The sequence below is a fragment of the Monodelphis domestica genome, chromosome 1 (genome assembly GCF_027887165.1).
Source record: "Monodelphis domestica isolate mMonDom1 chromosome 1, mMonDom1.pri, whole genome shotgun sequence".
Classification (NCBI taxonomy): domain Eukaryota; kingdom Metazoa; phylum Chordata; class Mammalia; order Didelphimorphia; family Didelphidae; genus Monodelphis; species Monodelphis domestica.
This window is the reverse complement of record NC_077227.1, coordinates 184,425,051-184,447,410: the sequence shown is the minus strand read 5'-3', so window position 1 is coordinate 184,447,410 and position 22,360 is coordinate 184,425,051. Positions and strand designations below refer to the sequence as shown.

The window sequence follows — 22,360 nt, the reverse complement described above, 5'->3', positions numbered from 1 at the left end:
TCTAATCTATTTATATATTAATTTTTACTGTTTTTATTTTTAATACTTTTTTAAAACTTGTTTAATTATTTTTAATGTTTTAAAAAAAAATTGAGTTCCAAATTCTCTTCCTCTCTCTAGCCCCTTCCCTACCTAGTGAGAAGGCATGCAATGTTATCAGTTATATGTGTGTGAAGCTGTGTAAAACATATTTACATATTAGCCACATCCCAAAAAGACAAAGAAAATGAAAAAAATATACTTCAATATGCAATAAGAGTTTATCAGTTCTCTCTCTTCAGTTGGATAGTATTTTTTAACATGAGACTAACCACAAGCACCCCTCTCTGCCCTGGAGTCAGAACTGTATATGGACAATTGAGTTGCCAAACAATGCCAAGACCTGTACCCAGGGCCAGCAAATTTCTGACTAGTTATTTGACACCAACACCCTTGCCATATCTAGTCCAAGGGCTCCCGAAGCTGCTGAACCACCTCCAAGCCCCACCACTGGTGTTTCTGCCTTGGACACTCCAGACTGGTCCCCACCCTGGTGTCACAAACCTCTTCTGCCAAACTCCTAAATTGTCAGAGGCTGGGAAAATATCTCCCAATGACCTTTTCTTGGCTCTATCTCTTCAAAATTCAATTTGAGGCATTACTTTAGAGTTAGTGAAGGGAAATATTGGGAGAGTTTGGCTGAACTGCTGCCTCTACTCCACCATCTTGGCTCCATCCTACAAGATTAATTCTCCCCAAAAAAATCTAGTCTTGAGGACTATTTATGTCTCTTTTAACATATGGTATTTATACTTCATTTTTAAATCCAATCATAATCACCTTTCCCAATAAAATTATTCTTTTTTTCCTGAAAATAATCATTTGTTTCCTTTAATTCATACCCAATATGCAACCCAAAAAAGCAAAACTCTTAAAAGTCTACATTTGTTTTCAGTAAGGGAAAAATGATAAGTATATGGCTTTGTGTAGAATTGATTGTTTACCTTTTTATCCCAGGACATTTCTATGGTATATGAGGAAGAAATAAGAAAATTCCATTCTCCAGAAACCTAATCATCCCCAAATGGCAATATTATCTCTACAGAAGAAAAAAAATACTAGCTTTGAATCCTAGTTCTACTTCAGCCTTCCTGGGACTTAGTTTTTCTTATATTAAATGAAGGAGCTGGGCTTGATTATCTTTACAGTCCCTTTCATGCCTAAATCCTATGATCCTGTGACCTTGACAAGTCACAAATCATCTCAGACTATACTCCCTTCTACCCTATAGCCTTGTATAAATTGTTTTCTAAACTTTAGGCTAAAAATAAATCACTGATATTTTATATGATGCAACAAGGTCTTTTTCCTTTGTCCTAAAGAGGGGAAATGTTCAAACTCAACATGGTGGCCCAATGAAGCCTATGATAATCACATCTCTGTTCTTAGGAGCTACTGGCTTGAAGCTGCTTGGCTTCATCAGACTCTGAAAAGCAGATGGAAGGTCAGAAAGTTCATTGAAAACATCCAGATGATGAACAGATGTATATTGTTAAAAAGGTTATGTCTTACTCTGCCAACGTGACCAAGAAAAGAGTCTGACCCACAACATGAACCAGTGATAAGGTTAGTTCCTCTGACAGGCCTTCAAGAAATAAAAGATCTAAAGTGTTGGGTCAGAGAACGCTGGTGCCTACTTCATGAGGCAGGTAGCTTGTTAGTCCAGGGTAGGAACCCTACCTCTCAGGTTCTAAGTATTTCGAAATGAATTAAACAAAGGGCATAAAAAGTTTGATACCTACATTCGATCAAGTCAATGTAAAAACACACTGATGCACTAGAAATGATGCACTAAAGGCAGCTAGGTAGCACGGTGGATAGAATGCCAGGCCTGAAGTCAAGAAGACTCATCTTCCTGAGTTCAACTCCTTCCCTCACACACTTACTAGCTGTGTTACCCTGAGCAAGTCCCTTAAACCTGTTTGCCTCAAGTTCTTCATTTAGAAAATGAACTGGAGAAGAAATGGTGAACCACCCAGTATTTTTACCAAGAAACCCCCAAATGGGGTCAGAAGACAGCACTGAACAACACAAAAAACACTTTGATACCATTCTGTGAACTTCCCCAAATTCAGGTCGCATTACTTGTTTTCTCTGGGGTTTTTGCTTTGTTAGTAAAATTATGATTTAAGGGGGAAATTTTGCTAAAAATAAAAATGGAAAAATGTCACTAGATAATAATCTAGCAAAACAAGACATCATGTCTATTGAAGACAGGGATAATACTGCAATAATAATAATATTGCAGCAATAGAATTATTTTTACTACTACTAAGCTAAAATAAAAATAATCCAAATTCAGTACCTAAAGATTTATTGCGTTCAAAGGTTGTTCAGGCAAAAATGACAAAGAAGAAATTTTTGTTTTAATATCTGTGAAAAAAATCTTAATTCATAACTCAAATTCAATGATTTCAGATTTTAAGCAGACAGTTCCTTTAATGCACAGTACAATTTACACAACTTTGAACTAACATCATCAGTCAACACATAGCCCAGAGCACAAATCAACCCCAGTCAGTCCGCTAAGTGCCAATAGACAAATGTTTCATCATAAAGCCAAATTAAATGGCTTTCTATCCATTTCCTCAAAGCACAATCTTCCTCAATCCCTGCTGTCTGGCTTTTCCCTTCTTCACTATTAATCAATCAACATGCATTTGTAAAGCACCTATTGTGTAGCAAACACTGTACTCAGGGCCAGACATATAAAGACAAAGATGAAACTGTCCATGCCCCCAAGGAAAACAATATATTCTATCAGAGGAGAGGAGAATATATACACACATATGCCCTTTGACTTCTCTGCATCATAAGCAATGGCTGACTGCTCTCACCACCTCTTAAGCCCCCAATCTCTTTTTTTCTAAAAACTTTTACTTCCATTACACTGTTCTGGTTTTCTATCCTCTGGCCCCTCTAACTTCCCTTTCTTCCCTTTTTTCAGTGGTTCCACTTCTTAATACACTCTAAATAGAGCAAAGCTCAGTCATTATGCTCCATTTACCTAAGTGATTCCTCTGACTAACTACAGAGGTAAACTGAACAATGCAGAAGGTTCTCATAAGTTATGGTTCTGAGTATATATCCCCAGAATATCTTAAGCCTAGTGCAGCCATCCCCTTAGCAGAAAGTCCAATGGGGAACCTTCCAAGTCCCAAAATGACAAGCTAAAAAAGGAAAATGGGGACAATTTTGCCTAAAACAGAATGGGTAGAGTCTTTCTATAATACTCCTATTGAAGAGGGAGGGTTCTTTAAATATCAATTCATCTTGATGCTCTTTAACAATCCTCTTTAACACAACCCTAGTCACTATAATCAGTAAAGGATTGCTTAGGCCAGTCCAAGACACTGTACATCCTTAGGCAAAGGGCCGGACCACATGTCCCCAAAGAAAGAGATTGATAAATTGGTCCAACAATAGCTACCAATCTTGTTGTAAAACTCTTTAGTCTGATGTTCAAGGCCCTCCCCCATCTGACAATTCCTTCTTTCATACTTCAGCTTTCCTACAGGTAGACAAATTTGTAAATTTGTACACATTACCCAAATTCCCAACCCCTCACCCTGTACTGATTCCTCTACCTAGAATGCCCTCCTTCTCTTCACTGCCTATTGAAGTCAACCCTTCCATTTAAGGCTCAGATCCAGTCCTATTTCCTCCATGAAGCATTTCCTGACTGCTCGAACCAGTCATCCCTTCTTCCCAATAGAACTTCCTAATAGAACTTACTATTTGTACTATCCACTCTAATCAAACACAATGTTGTCTTTGTTTTCTGTTGTTGTTATTGTTAGCTACATCTCCTGTCTCTGAAGCTAAGCTGTAAATACCTGGAGAACCAACAGCATTTTCATTTCTTCTTCCTATCCCCAGGTCCTAACTAGGATATCTGGATTGTGATAGGGAGTTGTACTAGATAGCCTCTCAAGTACTTTCCAGCTCTAAATTTATAATCAATATAATCCTATTAATTGCAAAGAAGAAATGAATGTTTGTTGAGATTAATAATTATAATAACCCTGACAGCAGTCTGTCAACTCACAGGAAATCACTGATTTCCTCTTATTGAACTCATCCTTGAAAAATGTATATCTCATCTCAATCTTACAACATCAGAGGATCCATAGATAATCATAAGATGCTAAAGGATAGTAAAGACCTCATCCAAATTCCTCTTTTTATAAATGAGAAATAAAAAAGTTTTAGATACTTGCTTCTTTACCCTATTGTCCACTTATACTATTTCCAAAAGGCAAGTAGGTGGTACAGTGGATAGAGTGCTAAGCCTACGATCAGGAAGGCTCACTTCCTAAGCTCAAATATAGCCTTAGCCACTTACTAGCTGGTGACCTTGGACAAATCACTCAGCTCTGTTTGCCTCAGTTTCCTCATCTCTAAAATGACCTGGAGAAGGGAATGGCAAATCACTCCAGTATCTCTGCCAAGAAAACTCCAAATGGGGTTATGATGAGTTGAACATGACTGAAGTGACCGAACAACAACACTATCTCAAAATCTAAGTTCTAATTTTCTATAACATCTCTAAATTTCATTATCCATGCAACTATTTTATAGTTCATTTTCGTCTTTGTATCCCCAGCACATAGTACAATGCCTGACATATAGTAAGCTCATTATAAGTGTTTGCTGATTCATTAATTGATATAAGTTGGGCAGTCTCCATTATTTTCTTTGGTGTTTCTTATCCATTATTTTTTACTAATATTATTAGTGGTAATATTAGGTACTTAACACTACTATAATTATTACTAACAATAATGGCAGATCAGAATTATATAGCCCTAAGCTTTAAATTATTTCATTTAATCCTAAAAACTACCCTATGAATAGGTGTAAGGAAGAAACTCCATTAGATCAGAGAGGCCTATGGTCACATAGCACTCTAAGCAATTACATTGCACTGCTTACTAAATATCTTACACAAATGCATCTTCCTTCCTAATAGCTCATATCATCTCTCTTATACTTTGAAGAACTTCCTAACCTATCAATTTATTCCCATTTCTTGGTTTTCTTCCCTTTCAAAAGGTGGAATTAGATGCAAAGCATATTGGGTAAAGGAATTCTTTTACCTTAAGAGTTTTGGCTCTGCTATCACCCTAAGTCCAATTGAGAAAAACTCACTTATGTGAAATGCTTAACATTATTCTAGTTCTTTAAGGAAAGGCTGGATCACCACATATATGTAGAGCAGGGATTTTTAAGATGTGGTTCACAGATTTCAGCGAGTTTGTAAACTTGTAAGAAAAAAAATCATATCTATTTTCACTCACCTCTAAAATCTTTGATTATATTAAAACTATATTCAGGGGCAGCTATGTGGCTCAATGGAGAGAGAGCCAGGCCTGGAGACAGGAGGTCCTGGGTTCAAATCTAGTCTAAGACACTTCCTAACTATATGATGCTGGGCAAGTCACTTAACCCAATTGCCTAGCCCTTAACTGCTCTTTTGCCTTGAAACCGATACTTAGTATCGATTCTAAGAAAAGGTATGGGTTTAAAAAAAAAACAATATTCACAAATAGGAGTGCATAGGAGTCACCATTCTACGTACAGAGTATGACATTAAAAAAAAAAAGGTTAAGAACTTCAGTTACAGGGGGGTTCTTTTTCGTATATAGGTTTAACTATATACTGGGGTGCCTTCTAACCTGTAGTTCTATAATAAAATCATAAAATTTAGAGAAAAAAAGGAGAGAGTTCAATCATCTGCATTTTACAGATGAAGAAACTAGAGCCCAGAGAAGAAAAGCAATTTGCCCAAGATCATACAGCTAATAAATGAGAGTAGGGAATCAAGGTTTTTGGTGCTGAATCAAGTGTTTTGGTTTTTTTTTTTTCCATACCACCATGAAGGGTAGAACATGCACACTTAAAACTCACACACTTAAATTTTAATGTGCAAAGTCAAAGGCCAAGTTTGCAAGGACTAGGAAACAAACACTGGCCCTCAATATTTTAATCTGCTGTTCTCTGAACTGGACTTGTTTGCCTTAGTTTATACTAAAGGTAAACATGTAGTTAGCCTAGGAAAGGAAATGGAAAAAAAAACACAGAGGTCACTTAAACAAGGGCAGAAAAGCAAGACTTCTAATTTGTAGTCAAATAGCTTAGTCATATTATCCAAACGAATTCAATTGCACAAAATCATTAAATAAATAAATGGATGATTCATTCCCCATGTCTGCCCCTAAAACAGAATGCTAACACAAATAAAAACACCATCCCACACAACTGATAAAAACATGGTCTGTTAGAGCCTTTTTTTTTTCTTTTAATATCCAAATGAGATGACTGAATTTGAATGTACATGCTTGGAATTTAATTTATAATACATTGAGACTGAGAAGGTATCTTAAAGGTCATCTAATCCAACCCAACTCCTTCATCCTACAAATGAGGAAATTATGGTGCACACAGTTAAAGTGACATGTCCTCTGTCAGAGAGAGTAAGTAACAAAGCTGGAATTCAGGTGTTCTGAAGAGTATGAAGGTTGAGCCATTGTAGTTTGGGACCCTGGCTCTTTGCCAGTTGGACAGCATAAGAACACTTGGGAATAAAGAGGGATGAAGAAGGGCAAGAGGACAAGAAGCACAAGCCAACTATGTCTTCATCCTTTTCTAGGCTGCACTATTACACCATCATCTACACAGGACTTGCCTCATTTCCAAAGGATTCTCTCTACCAAGATCTTATACCAGGTTCCTTCCCCCACCCCAGTTCCTTTTAGCTCCCTGTATTGCCTTCTCCCATTTGAATGTAAACTCCTTGAAGCTGGGATTGCCTTTCTTTCTGCTTGTGTTTGTATTCTTAGCACTAAGCACAATGCTTGGCACGTTTGTTGTTGCTCAGTCATTTTCAGTCATGTCCAACTCTTCATAATCCAATTTGGGGTTTCCCTGGCAAAAAGATTAGAGTGCTTTGCCATTTCCTTCTCCAGCTCATTTTACAGAAGAGGAAACTGAGGTCAACAAGGTTAAATGACTTGCCCAGAGTCACACAGCTAGGAACTATCAGGCATAAGTCTTCCTGACTACATCACTCTACCCACTGAACTGCCCCATCTGGCACATAATAAGTTCTTTATAAATGGTTATTGATTTGTTATTGTCTCTTTCCATTATATTATGCTACCCTTTAACTCAAAACTTCAGATATATTTTAGAGGAAAATAACCAACACTAACATCAAACCCTCCTGTTCTTTTGCACCAGTAGAACACAGATGAAGGTCATGTTCAGTGTTAAATCTAAAGGACTGCATTTAAAGGCCTTATTCTGAACCAGTCATCTACCCATATGTTTTACTACTGCATGCCTTCATTACCTTTCACCATCTGGCTGAGTCATTTGAGAATAAATATTCTTTTCTTTTAACCTTCCCATGACTGAAGCTTTTTGTTATTATAAGCAAAATGGCACAATGCCTTTATATGGTCTTCCCTGCATAATAATTAACAGAACAAATTATTTTCTAATTTCTCTTATGGCATGTATTAAGAGGCTATTAAAAAATAAAAACCTAGATTTCAACCTTTGCATAATTGTAAAGGTCTGCTCCTTCCATGTCATAACATATCCCTTTATTCTGAATACAAAGTGACAATCATTCAAATGAGCTAGACATGAAAAAGTTCACAAATCAATGACCATTGCATATATTTATCTTAGTCATTTATACATGATGGGCTCTTTGTCAAAAGACTTCTGGTTTAGTACAAATTCTGAAAAGTTCTCTTTTGCTCTGTAATCCTAGACAAGCTATTGCCCCTTTGAACCTCATATTCCTTATTTCAAAAAAGGAGATAATACTATTTTGATGATGTCATCTGTGAGAATTAAAATTAATATAAAATAGCTCCAAATATTATATTTAATAAGATTTTATTAAAATAACTAAAATAAAAAGTAGAGTAAAAAGGGCCCTAACTAAGCCACATTTGCAAGAGAAGAGGTGAGAGGGAGGAGTCACTGAACTATATACACACGTAACAACACAAGCATGAGGACGAAGGGAAAGGGATATTGGGTAATAAAAGAATTCTGGGGAACACAGTCCTAGGGTTCAATATTTTCCAACTATACATTGACCCTGTGATCCTTTGGGAGATCAGTCTCCCCAAAGGGATCATGGAAACATAACTAACTTATAAATTGCAATAATTTGTGAATAAAAGGAAAAGAGAAGAAAACCAATGATTGCTACTGTTTGGGAGAAGACACTGAATTTTTTTAATTTTTATTTTATTATTGCCTTTCCCTTAATTAGAATATTTGATTTTTCTCCCTTTTCTCATTTCTTGTACTTAAAATACATATAGTCAATATTAATCTTTTTTGATTTTTCACTAATGTAAGTTTAAAATATATATTTGTTCTAATATTGAGGCATATCCAAAAGCTGTAGACTATGGAAACCTGACATTTATTGATAAATGTTATTAATGATTATGTCTGATTCCAGAAGAAGGGAGCAAAAGAGCCATTATACAGAGCAAAGAAGCACAAGGTCAAGTAGACTAACCACTCCCAATGGGATCGATGAGAATCTGCACAGTGCCTAGGAGTACAAGGTCAAAAAGGACCACATAAATCCATGTAGGATTGATGAACTTCTATGCCAATATGAAAGGACTTGAACCTAGTGTGAGACTAAAGGGTGCAGCACTTGACATATGTTAAGACGTAGGACTACTTGTACCATACTCCTTGTGAAATACTCTCAGACAAGTACCAAAGTCTGGCTATCATCCTGGCCCCCCCATCCCTGAGAGTGAAGGTAAAATCAGACCAGGGAATGACACTTCCCTATCACGCAAAAATGTAGTCCTTTTTTCTATCTTATAGTATAACAACTTCCTGTAGTCTTGGCTGCCAATGGGTAAATGAAATATTACTGCATTTTGTCCTATAGACTTCTGGGACAGAAATTACTTTAATTGGACCCTAATACAAGGGCCTATCATGAATTTATTCCTGTTTACTATGAAATTTTTATATAGATAGATTTTTTTATATTTTTATTCTGATTTTGAATTTTTTTCTTTCTCCCAAAGTTTAATTTTTTTCTATTTATTTTTCTTTTTGAGTTTTTGGTTTTTCTTTAGATAATTGACTCATACACCCCATAACTCAACCATGTATCCTGAGCTGATCTGAGTGTTGGCCAACACCCTCTTCAGGGGGGGTTGTATTTTCATAAAAATCCAATATTTAAAATTTTATTCAAGAAAAAATTTTCAGGGAAAGAAGCTTGCTAAATCCTTAAATACATAAAATGAACTGTCTGCAGAAAGATTCCTGCAAAACCTACATTGCATCAAGAAGATCCAGAATGAACTTTGGAGTGTGGTTGATTGAACTGAAGGGGGTTGAACATTTATTTTGAATGTACACTCTTTTGCCAAATGGGACTGCCTCCTAATTGGTTTTTGTCAATGCACCTAGCAACACATTGGTTTTGCTTTCTCTCTCTTCTATTTCCCTATTATCTCTAAGTATTGTAGTTTCCCCTTAGAAGGTGCAATTTTGTGTGCACCTGTAGTTAGAAGATTTTTAGAGGTACAGGATAATTATGTTAAATGATCAATTGGGGAAGACTGGTCTCCCAAATAATCATCAGGGGGATTGTGAAGATGGAATTAACTCTCCCCTATTTATTCTTTAGATTTTAGCCACCAGAAACATATATACCCCCCACTTAATCCTTATGGGGGCGGGGGGGGGGGGGGGGAGGGTCTATGACCGACATGTCCTAGCAAGTGACAAATCAAAAATAAATGACTGCCCCCTGGACAAAGTTAAAGCCGCCATTGGTCCATGTAAAAGTGGACCAAAGGCACAGGAAGTGACACAAAGAACTGTCTTTAAATATGGTGGTAACTTCTGTGAAAGAAGCTTCTCCTTGGAACTTGACTTGGAGAAGCCTGGACTTGAGACCTCAGACTTCTTCCCTTTGGACTGACACATGGGTGAGTGAAAAAGGCTGACTCCCTTTCCTTGGCTTATCTGGAGGCACTAACCTCTGGAGAGGCCCCTTATCTTAGAGGAGGCCTCAGCCTTGTTTAATTAACCTCTGTGCTCCACTTCGGTGGGGCCTCTTAAGCCCTGCCTGGTTCAGACCAGGCTGGAATAGTTCTCTCTCCCTCCCCCCTCCCCCTCTCCATCTCCCTATCTCTGTCTCTGTCTCTCTGTCTCTGTCTCTGTCTCTGTCTCTCTCTCTCTCTCATTTTCCTCACTTTCACTCTCTCTATTTGTAAATAAACTACCATAAAAGTCATTCTGACTTGAGTAATTCATTTGGAATTAAGTAATTAATTCCTGGCGACCCATACTCTTAAATATTCAGACCAACCATAATTTTACCCCTTACACATCAGAGAAATGTATGAGTGGGGAAAAGTGGTGAGCCAGTCAGGGAACAAAGATTGAAGGATAATCAACAGAAAGCCTGCTGGTTCTATCCACACAATGTCTTCAGAATAAAAGGAAATCTATGAACTGAATCTTTGAGAAGATAAGGACAAAAGTAGCACAGGTTGTTCGGCATCGACGGGTAGGGATCTGCATTGTTAAATATCAATAGAATGCTCAAAATATTAAGATGAGATCACATACATATGGCTCAATGAGGTGCTGGAATACTTACACTACCCAACCTCATAGTATCATTAAGAGGAACACCCTCTATAAACTCTAAAGTCCTGTCTCAGTTTGAATTATTATTATTAATATTCATCATTTTTGCTGACTAAATAAAATATGAATGCCTCTCTTGTCAACTGTAATTCTTTAAAGCCACAGATTGGGTATGATATGTATTCTTTTCATTCCTTAGAGCATTATGAGCCATGCTTATGAAGAAATAACTAAGAAACCTCAGATTGGATACTCCTTGAGCTCACTGGTCATTTCTTTTTAATTATATTTTATTTTTCAATTAGAAGAAATCCACCTTTTTATGCTCCCACCCCAGTCCTTCTTCATTCTCCCCTAGTTAGGACAAAAGAAAAGTAAAACCCACGTTACAGACACGTATCAACATGTCAACACAAATCTCTGCATTGGCCATGTCCAAAAGAATGTATCTTATTCCATAACCTGATAAGTAGCACATTTTATTGTTAATCTTCTAGAACCTTGTTTGGGCATTATGCTCATCATTTCGAAGTTGTTTATCATACCCACACTGTTATCATTGTATAAATCACTCTCCTAATTTTGCTCAGTTTACTCATCGACTCATATGAGTCTTCCCATATTTCTCTGAAACCTTCCCTTCGTCATTTCTTATAGCACAACAGTATTCCATCATATCTATATGCCATAAATCATTCAGCCATTTTTCAATTTATGGGCACTCTTCATATTCCCATTCTTTGTCATCCCAAAGAGGACCATAAATATATTTGTATATCCTTAGAATTTGTTAAGACCAAGGATATCTTTATCTATCCTTCTTCTAATTCTTCCTTCTCTCTTCTCCCTTCCCCCCCATATTGTTGAAATGTAATGTATTTCTGTTGTCAACTGTGTATATTCTTCTCTTCTTTAACTAGTTCAGATAAGAGTTCAAATATTAGCTGCTACCATGATTCCTTCCTTCCTTCTTCTTTGTATAGTTGTCTACTTGTTTATCCTGACTATATGAGAGATGTTCCCTAACCTTCCTTTTCCTTCTTTCCCAAGTGTATTTCTCTTCTCTTTCCATCTTTATTTTGAAATCAAGACATAACAGAACCACTTACTCCCTGGCCTAATTACACTCCTATGACCCCTGATAATGACGATAGGATTCAGAAGGTGCACATGAATTATCTTTCCATATCTGTACATAAGTAGTTTAGTCCTTTATCACTGTTAACATTTTACCTTTTATGTCTCTCAACTGCTGTGTTTGAACTTCAAAGTTTCTATACAGCTCTGGTCTTTCCATCAGGAATGCTTGGAAGTTCTCTGCTTCATTAAAGACCCATTTTTTTTTTCCTGTTGCAATATCTCAGTTTTGCTAAGTACATTATTCTAGACAGTAAGCCTCTATCCTTTGTCTTCTGAAGTATCAGATTCCAAGCTCTCAGGCCCTTTATAGTGGTGACTGCTAAATTGAGTGTGATTCTGACTATGGCTCCTCAGTATTTAAATTATTTCCTTATGGTTTCTTAAAATATATTTTCTTTGAACTAAGAGTTCTGAATTCTGACTGAATTTATGATATTTCTGGGAGTTTTCATTTTGGGTTCTCTTTCAGGAAGTGACTGGTAGCTTCTTTCCATTTCAAATTTGCCATTTGGTTCTAAAAGGTCTGAGCAGTTTTAAGATTTCTTAAATATGGTATCTAGGTCCTTTTCTGTGTTCATGGCATTCAAGTAGTCTAATGATTCCTTTTTTCCCCACTTCAATCTGTTTTCCAGGTCAATTATTTTTGCTATAAAATATCTTGCATTTTATTCAATTTATTTTCATCTTTTTACTTTATTTTAATACAGCTTGTCTCACAGAGGCATTGGTTTCTTATTGTCCTTTTCTAATTTTCAGGGAGTTTATTGGCTTGGGCAAGATTTTATACATCTTGTGCCAAGCTATTGGTTCTCTAATTCTTTCTAATTTTTTCCTCAAATGTTCTTTCATTTGTTTAAAAATTTTAACTCATTTTTAAAAATTCTTACTTCATATCTTCCAGGAATCTAGTTAAGTTTGTGCCTGTTATGTTTTCTCTGAGGCTTTACATGTAGGTATTTGGGAGTCGTTCTCTTCTAGGTTTATCTCAAGTACCCCTGTTACCATAATATCTTTTTATGGTGGGATTCTTCCTTTGCTCATTTTACCATGCCTACTTTCTGACTTCGAGCAATGTTAGAGCTAAGTTCTGTTGCACTTCTGGAGGGAAGGTAATCTATTCTAATTTGCACTTGTCTAGGAATTACAATACAAGATTTCAACTCAATAACATTTGAGTTTGGAAAGAAGTTTGGAGATAATATAGGTCAACCTCTTAATCATATTAGAATTCCCCATTAGATGGCTTGAATAGTAACAATGATGGTAAACTTACTATCCCATGGGGCAGCCCATTGCATTTTGGGAAGCTCTATTTTTTCAAGTTTTTCAAGCCAAACCCTGTTTTAATATTTCATACTGGTCCTCTGGCACTATCTAGAAATATTATTGTTATTATCAAGAATAGGATTAGTCATAGTTTTGGCTAAGTGTAGTAGTCAACATTTATATAACACTTTAAAGCTGACAGAGCATTTTATATATTATCTCCTTTTATCCTCACAATATTCCTATAAGGTAAGTGCTATTATAATTCCCATTTTACAAATGAGGAAACTGAGATTGAGAAAAAGTTATTTGACTTTGCACAGTATCACACAACTAAGTATATACGGCAGGATTTGAACTCTAGTTTTTCTAACCCCAAGTCCAGCACTCTATCCATTACACCACCTAATTGTCCAATTGGAATAAATCTAATTAATCTTTTATGTCACAGATTTTTCAAGTGATTTCAATCTTATCATTTCTAAATATCCTCTTACTCAAGTTAAAAATATCCAATTCTATCAACCTTTATGTCCAATTACCACACATCCTATTCACCCTCCTCTGGACAAGCTCTACTTTGTACCTCTTAAATGTAATATTTACAACTACAACAAGTACACAAATACCCTAATGTTCCCCTCAGGGTCACATATATACGGTAAAAATCTAAAATTTCTAGTTATGATAGGCCAATAGTTATGATAAAAAGGGAATTAGTTCTATTCATTATACACCAGATTGACCTTCAGAGGGTCAAAGTATCTATTAATTCTTTTTGACTTAATATTCTTGCCATCTATAGTCCTCAAAACAGCTTGACTAAGAATTAATCAATGGACTGATTAATAAGACCATAAAATAATACCAAAAGATAAAATGTTTTTTATATGCAGTGTCTCCCTCTCTCCATGTTACCCTTCCCACATTACCATTATCACAAAAAAAAAAAGACCCCAAAGCAATCATTCCTTCTCAATCCCCCAACCTACTGGTTTCTAGGACAAGCTCATCTGATTCAGTCCTAGGTTCCTCAGAACCAATTAGACTAATGGATGTCAGCTGGATGTTTAAAAAGTAACTCAAAGCCTCTTTTTTCTACTTCTCATTCTTCCTCATCTCATACATCTAGTTTCCTTACCTAAAACTTTTAAACAGGATGAAAAGAGCCAAAGCACCTGGCTAACACTCTCCTCCCAGGTCTGGCCTGATGCAGGTGTGTGCTTCCAAACCTTGGGTAAGCGGGGACCTGGCATTCACATCAGGCAAAAAAGCTCTACCATAAGGTTTTATTTGAACTAGAGCTCCAAAGCGTTAATTAAAATGGAGCACACCTGCTCTGAGCTGTGATGCCAGAGATTTATGTGCAGGCTTTCTGACCTCTTGTTGGATTTATAAATTCTTTAAATAAGCATTTCCTCTCTGTAATGCAATGTTAAGGGGGGGGGAAGTTTCTTATAGTGACTAACCTGCTGACATAAACATACACACCCTTCACTGCTTGGTCTTTCCCCTCCTTAAACACTACTCAGTCAAGTGTTTAATTTAAGGTAATAGATGAAATTAAACAGGCACTACTTTGAGGCCCAAAATATCTTGCTCCAATTTTAACTTGTTAATGAGGTGACAGAAAGGACTGCCAATGCAGTGAGCCCCACACTTAATCCAAGAGCATCTTAATATATTTAATCACAGATGTGCTGCTCATTTGGGGAGGAGAAGGGAGAGGGAGAGGTAACAGCTACCTTAGGCCTGGTTTACAGGAAACAGAACCAATTAAATGAAAAAGCTTGCCCAAGAATATCACCCTTTTAGGCCAATCACAGCTTAGGGCATCTTGGCCCTAGGATTCAGATGTTAATGGATTTAGACAGAAAGGCAGCAGGGAGACTTGAGAGAAAGTACGGTTTCTTGATATGTTACCTTAGAGAGGCTCAGCCCGTTAGCTCTAAGAGTCACAAGGCCAGCACAACAAACCAGGGCACTGGAACTGGAAAGGCCAGAACTCGGAGGGATGATTCCATCCAACAGACAATTCATGCCAGTCGGGTTCTTGAGGTTGAAATGGTCCTAATAATAGGAGGATAAAACAAACAAACAAAAAAAAATAACACAAAATTCAAGGAAGCCAAGGGAGCACAATTTTAACAAGGCAATTTTCATACTATTTAGAAACATTACTCAGTGTCCATCTTATCTCTTAGAAATGACCCAAGTCAAACTGTCCCCCTATTCTTCATTCTTAGTGTACTTAGTGTCAGATTACTTTTTACTTTATTCAATGAAGGTAACTATGGTAAATAAAAAGAGACCACGGTTTTAAAATTTGGAGATATTTTACATTTGTTTTTCTTTCTTGTAGTACCATGGGTTTTCAGGATTAGAAGAATTTCTTAGGCCATGTAACTCAACTCATATCCGAACATGAATCCTCTCTAAAATCTCCAACATTCCATCCTCATTTCCCCAACAAGTAATCCACCAACCATTGTTTAAAACCTCTAGTTTTTTCTCTAGCACAGTGGAGAGAGTGCTAGATTTAAGGTCAGAAAGACCAAGCTTCCAATATCATCTCTGTATCAAATATCAATTCTAAGTCATAGAACCAGATCTCTGGACCTGATTCTTCACCTGCAAAATGGAGATAATAATGCCTGTGGGTACCTATCTCAGAATTGTTAGAATAAACACAGTAAGGCTCAAAAGAAATCATATATAACTGTAAAACTTATGTCAAGAGGTAACTCATTCTCCTTTTGAATAATTCAGTAAAAACAGGGATTTTTTAACCTGGAATCCATGTAGTGGTTTAAAATTCTTTTTTTACACCTAATTCAAAGTAATCCATTTCCTTTGTAATCATGTGAATTTTATTTTATGAACTTTAAATTTTTGAGAAGAGATTCACAGGCCCATACTCCTTTATCAAGGCTGAATGGCACAAAAAAGGGATAAGAAACCCTGGGTTAGAAAGTTTTCATCCTACTGAGCTGAAATCTGCTTCTCTAAAATTTCTTCCTATTGATTCAAGGTCTGCCTTTTGTGGCCAAACACAACAGCTCTTCAAATTTCATCATAGTCCTCCAACCTCAAATTTATCAACCAATCTATAATGATGTGGAAAATAATTTGTAAGTTTATTTGCTTCAGGTGTTGGGGTTAAAAGTAATGCAAATTAAAAGGATTAGTTCTCTTCTATGTTAAACCCTTTACCACCAGAGAAAGTTACCCAGAAAACAAATTGGTGTTTCTATAGGTCCAACCATCAGAAGATTCTCTTCAAAAAAAAGCTCCAAGAATCATTAATTCTATTTGACAAATAGAAAAATCAAGATATCAAGAAGGGTTAAGAGATTTCCCTAGATGACACTCCAGTCATCTCCAGGCTAAGCCTTAGGCCTAGGTCTCTGATTCCCCTTCAAAAACTTTCCCACTCCAGGTAGAAGCTGGGCCAGTGTTTTGTCATTCTGATTTAATGTTTAAGTCATATGAGGAAATCCAGATTTTTCTAGCAATTTAAAGATTCAATTGAGCCATATGGTAGCTGTCAGAGATACCCCAATTGGGCAACAATCATTAATGAAAATGCAAACTCTAAATTAAAAGGGAAACACTTAAGTTTTGCAAATAGAAAAACCTCAAGGAAGAATATTCTCTGCAGTTATGGGCCAGGCCATGAAAAAAATCACTTAATCTCAGATCTGAAAAGGCCCTTCAAAATTATATGGTCCTACCTGCTCTTTCTATACACGGGGTAACAGGTCCAAGACAATTAACAAATGTACCCAAGATCATATAAACAATTAGTGATAGATCTAGGGCTAAAACCGTAATCCTACTGATTCCCACTTGAGTTTACAATATGTCTTTTATTACCTGGACATGGGAAGCTCTTGACTGGTTATAATAGAGCTAGATCTCTGGAGACTAAGATTTGCAACTGACTTAGAGAGGGATATCAAGCAAATTCTTTATCATCTGTATGACTGAGAATTAAAAAACAATAATAATAAAACCATCTATTCTTCAGGAATATCAAGTCAATATAATAATACAAGCAGAAATAAAACATCATGCAAGTGAGAAACCCCATTGCATGACATTATCAACAAGTGAGGGAGAAATTTTGTAAACAAGCTAAAAAAACAGCCAGAGAAATATCTCATTCTTTGCAAAGGACAGACCCTAAAAGTTTTCCCTAAAATTAGCTGGCAAAACTCAAGTGGCCTATAAGCAAAGAGATTCAGTTACTTAGTTGGCTAGATTTCTTTTTTTCACTTCAAATCATCTAAAAATTTCCTTTCCATAAATACAAACAAATTATAAATTGAAACACTGTTGCTGCCAATGCCCTTTCATGCAGAACATCAGACAGCTTGTTTTAAAAAAAAGGTGGAGAGGGGATGAAAGAAAAAAACCTTTAGAGAATACTGTCTATTTAACCATAAACCAATTCACAGGGTGTCTTGAACGTGAATCAGGCTTACAAACTTATCACGCAATGTTTAAATAAAAATGTACTACAGTTTCAGAGATGAAAATAGGTTTTGCCAAATTCTGCAACAACTCTATCCCAGAAGGATAACATGTTCAATTTAATATAAACAGATTATCCTCTGGACCCTCCTAGCACTTGAATTTGAATGTTTCCTAACAGCCTCACATTGAGGCAGATTTTCTGCCAAGAGTATAGTCTACAAACCTGCTTTGCACATGAGCCATCAAATGAAAGAAATTGTCTTTAAGATCTAAAGCTCACAAACGGACTCTCCAACCCCCCCCCCCTTCTCCATGCCTAACTAGCCTGATTCATGTAGGGAATTTTATGCAAAATGCAAGAAAATCTTGCAGTTTGTTATATGAACAACCATGCAGTACTTTCCAGGCAAAAGCATTCCAAATACTGACGTTTCCATTAATACCTAAATTGCTTAAACTGGGCAATGTTGAGATTTCATGCTGGCAAGGAATTTTTCACATGAAAGATTTCCTTGGACCTGATGAATCAAAAATGAAAAGAAGAAAGCTACCTCGATTGAGCATGGTATAAAGTATAATGTAGCAAAGAAGGATATGATGCATTTCTGTAATGCATTTGCCACTGTAGCTTTACTCTGGACTTTTTGGCATGGTATAACATGTATTCTATAGAACAATAATGGCTCAGTCACCATGTTCCCAAAACATATTACAGGCTCAAAAGGGCAACATGCATTGTTTACATTCTCTTCCTTATAGTGCTAATAGATTTGAAAGAATTATTGGAACATAAACTAGTGCTCAGCAGGGAAACTTGCCTGTCTGCCTCCTGCCATTTGAATGCTTTGAATAATTCAAAATAACCATGATTTTAATTTCATTTTCTTGTTCTCAAGACAAAAACCCAATGATATCCAACTTAGTTCTGCAACATTTCTAAGAAAATATTTGGTATAATACAATTTCATTGCTTCTCTAAATACTAGTGAAAGCCAATCTAAATAATAAAAAATGCTTTTTTAATACAGAACATTTATATATGTACCCTAAAACAAGAGTATAAATGAATGTGTCTGAATGTATTTTTTCCAACAAAAACATTAACAAAAATGTAAGTCAGAATAATGTATGTTTTGACAGTTCATCATGTCTCTATTCTGATTGTGTGAACTATTTAATGATGACATACAATCCAAGAAGTAGGATACAGTAGAGAGATGATCTTTAGAATCAGGAAGATCAGATCTGATTCATATCAGGGAGTGATCATGGGAAGTCACTCAACCACTCAGTTCCTCATGTAACTGTCTAAGACTATAAGTTACCAGGAGAAGCTCATCCAGTTATACATAAGGAGATTCAATGATGAGAGCTCCATACTCCAGTGAAATCATGGGTCTGGACCTGCAAATATATAATTACAATCCAGGAAGCCCCTAACTTATAAACAGTCCATCCCTAAAAATGACTACTGCTACCCTAGATGACCACCACAGACAGATACTGGAAGTTTCTTTCCCCACACTCTACCCCACCCAAAAAAAAGCCCTGTAGAAAATGTATCTACTGGCACTTCTGCCCAACCCCTCTTCTACCAAAGTTCGAATTCCTGTTCCCATCCTTTCTATTATTAAGATCCCAGTGACTCAATTAACACCTTTACAATAGAAAGAGACAGAAAATTAGTCCAATGAAAGCTAAAATTACCCCTTATAAGCAAAAGAATGAAAAATCTTAATAACAACATTTAAAACACAATTGCTGTCTTCTTAAAATTGGTTGAAGGGATTTTTCTTAATTTAATTTACCTGAATTCCTTTAAGTCCACATAGGAAATAGTTGTGCCACTGAGGCTTGGTCTTATTAATGTGAATGTCATTTACACTGGTACTGAAATCCCTGTAGAAATAGAAGGTACATCAAGTTTATTTTTTAGTCAATCATTCATTTCCTCAAAAAACAAATGGCTGACTGCTGCCACCTTCTGACAATATGAAAACATTTTTATCTCCTAGACACATTTTCAAAACATTTTATAGGCTCTATAGGAACATCCCAACATCCCTAGCAATTTTGATTAAGAAAGATAGTAGCAAGTAACCTGAACTATTTCCCACTAACTTCACTATTTCCTGACACTCTGAAAAGCCATTGTATTCTAACAGCTTTCTACTATTTCTTTCCATAGATGTTGAACCACATGATAATGATGGGAAAATGCCTTGAGATTTTACACAACCCAATTCATTCATTCCTGACTAAAGAAGTATCCAGTCCCAAAATTGCCTTCACACACCTGTCATTAATCCACATACCTGATTTTGGTATATATTCTATTTAGAAAAGACTGCAACAAAAGTCAAAATAATAGTAATAGTAGTAGCAGATAAGGGGCCAGGGAGATTAAATAACTTTTCCAGTATCATACAGGTAAGCAAAAGAGGCAGAATTTGAACTTATATCATCACAATTCCAAGGCCAGCTTTCTAATCACCATGCCAGGATGCCTCTCATAATATATTTATTATATAAAAATACACTGACCTACTTGGGGGGAAGCCTCTGTGTATTTTAATAATGAAAAGGGACACCAGAAAAATGGTGAAATTTAAAATAGCAAATAAATATGGGAAATTGAGATTGAAAATATGAAAAAGATTTTTCAAAGTGCAAAATTTGTAAGCTTATATTGAAACACAGGACACTGACTTCATATAAAAAAAAATTTAAACTTCAGCAATTCTATCTTATGTAAGGAACTACCAGCTTTCTCTTCTATTCTCTGATAAACTATACAGTTCTCTTGATGGTAGAGACTGTTTTATTGTATTTCCAAAGTCTACAACACAATAGGCACTTAATATGTGCCTGCTGATTGACTTCAATGTTCAGGCTTAGCAAAGTCTATCACCTTGTACTATCTTTCATACAAATTGTAAGCATATATGTAAGATCCAGCCAATACTCACTAGGGAAACATGTCCATGAAAACAGAGAATTCCCTTAAATTCCATGATTTTGGAAAATTCTCAAAGTGTGATTTGATTTCACAATTGTACAAATGAAGACTTCTGTAAGTCATTACCAATGATGATGAGTTATCCATCCTTTGAGGACATGATGCCATAAAATTCACATCCAGATTAGTTATATTAAGGTTAATATATATGTTTAAAGGTTTTATATATATGTGTGTGTATGTATATATACATATATATGTGGTACATTAAGAGCTAGGGAATACATTTTAGGAAAGAAACTTCTTGTCATCTATCTCCTCTCCAAATTATCTCTTACACATAGTCTTTTATTCATTCTTTCCATGGCAGACCACACCATGATGTCCCTCCAGCCACTTTAGCACTACATACAAGGGAAAATGTCTCTCTTACAACCAAGCTTAGGTCAAAATCTAAGTTCAACCTAGAAGTACAGACTTTTCCCACCATACAGACTAAGTACAACCTCCAAAGAACTCTAGTTCAAAGACAGTAAGGACTCAGACTCCAAAACTTCGGGAGGTTTTCCTACACTTACCCACTCTTGTGGGAGGAAGGAAAGAAGGAAGAAGCTAATACACCACAAACATTATTCCCTATACACCTCTCATTACATTCTTAGGTCAGATTCACTTGAACAATTTGGAAGTCCCACTACCCCATACAGTTTCATTCCTACTGCTCTTTCCCTTTACTATTCTTGTGTGTGTGTGTGTGTGTGTGTGTGTGTGTGTGTGTGTGTGTGAGAGAGAGAGAGAGAGAGAGAGAGAGAGAGAGAGAGAGAGAGAGAGAGAGAGAGAGAGAGAGAGAGAGAGACTGAGCTCCACAGAGCCATATCTGTATCTCAAGTAGTAGCCCCAGGGCCAGCTATCTATCTATATGTGACGGGCAAAGCTTGAGATCTGGGGACCAAGAATTCTTAGGAGTTGGAAAATGGGGTTGGGTCCCCTCTCACCAAGGCCCTGCAGCCTCAAAGATTCAGAAAAGGGAGGGAAAGTGAATGAATGGGCTTTGTGAAAAGATTCCTATCATATCTAAGGGACTCAGGGCAGAGATGGAGCCAATTCAAAAAAAGCTATATAGATAAGATCTGTTCCTGGTACTTACTGAATATACAGGAATATCTACCACAGACTGCTATAAAATGTAGATAGATGATCCTATGATAAAAGGTCATACTCAGGTTTTATCATAGTCCAATGTAAAGAATAGTGGAGCTCCTGGTTTTTTCCCCCTATTTTAAACATCATTAAGAAACAAAAACATTTAAATATACAAAGAACAGGAAAGAAATTATGAGATTCTTACAGTTTTATAAGGGCGTGGAAATAAAGAGACAGAGACAGAGAGAGACAGAGAGACAGAGAAACAGAGAGGGGAGAGAGAGAAACAGAGAGTCAGAGAGACAGAGACAGAGAGACAGAGAGAGTCAGAGACAGAGAGGCACTTGTGGGGACTTTTTCTCAGTGGTGGAGCTGAATATCCTGGCCAATGTGAGGATAGTTTCAGTTTTCTTCAGTCCTTTACAGGACTCTTCAAGCAGGCTTTGGATATTTCTGGCTTTCAGGTTTGAGAAGGAAGATGGAAGAGGTCAAGCCCTCTTCAGGTTGTTAAATTAAAAGCCTGGGAAGACAAAAAGAGTTGGCAGTCTCCATCACTTTTCTATTTCTAGCTTTATACACTAGAGACTTAGGGTAGTTTCTCCTTTGGTGAGATCTAGGGCTTTTCAGGTACGGTGAGTTACCTTACTCCCAATAGGAGAACTCTTACAC

General features: G+C 36.5%; 1 protein-coding gene across 5 annotated transcripts in view; it reads right to left on the bottom strand.

Moving 5' to 3' along the window:
- GALK2 (galactokinase 2) overlaps positions 1-22,360 on the bottom strand; it is a 210,383-nt gene that overhangs the window by 87,554 nt on the left and 100,469 nt on the right. For all 5 annotated transcript variants that reach the window (XM_001369845.4, XM_007479936.3, XM_007479935.3 and 2 more), the window contains 2 exons: positions 19,398-19,488; positions 15,034-15,180 (listed from right to left, as the gene is read on the bottom strand). In XM_001369845.4, coding sequence (XP_001369882.1) covers positions 15,034-15,180; positions 19,398-19,488 — 238 coding nt within the window. The remainder of the gene's footprint in view (positions 1-15,033; positions 15,181-19,397; positions 19,489-22,360) is intronic.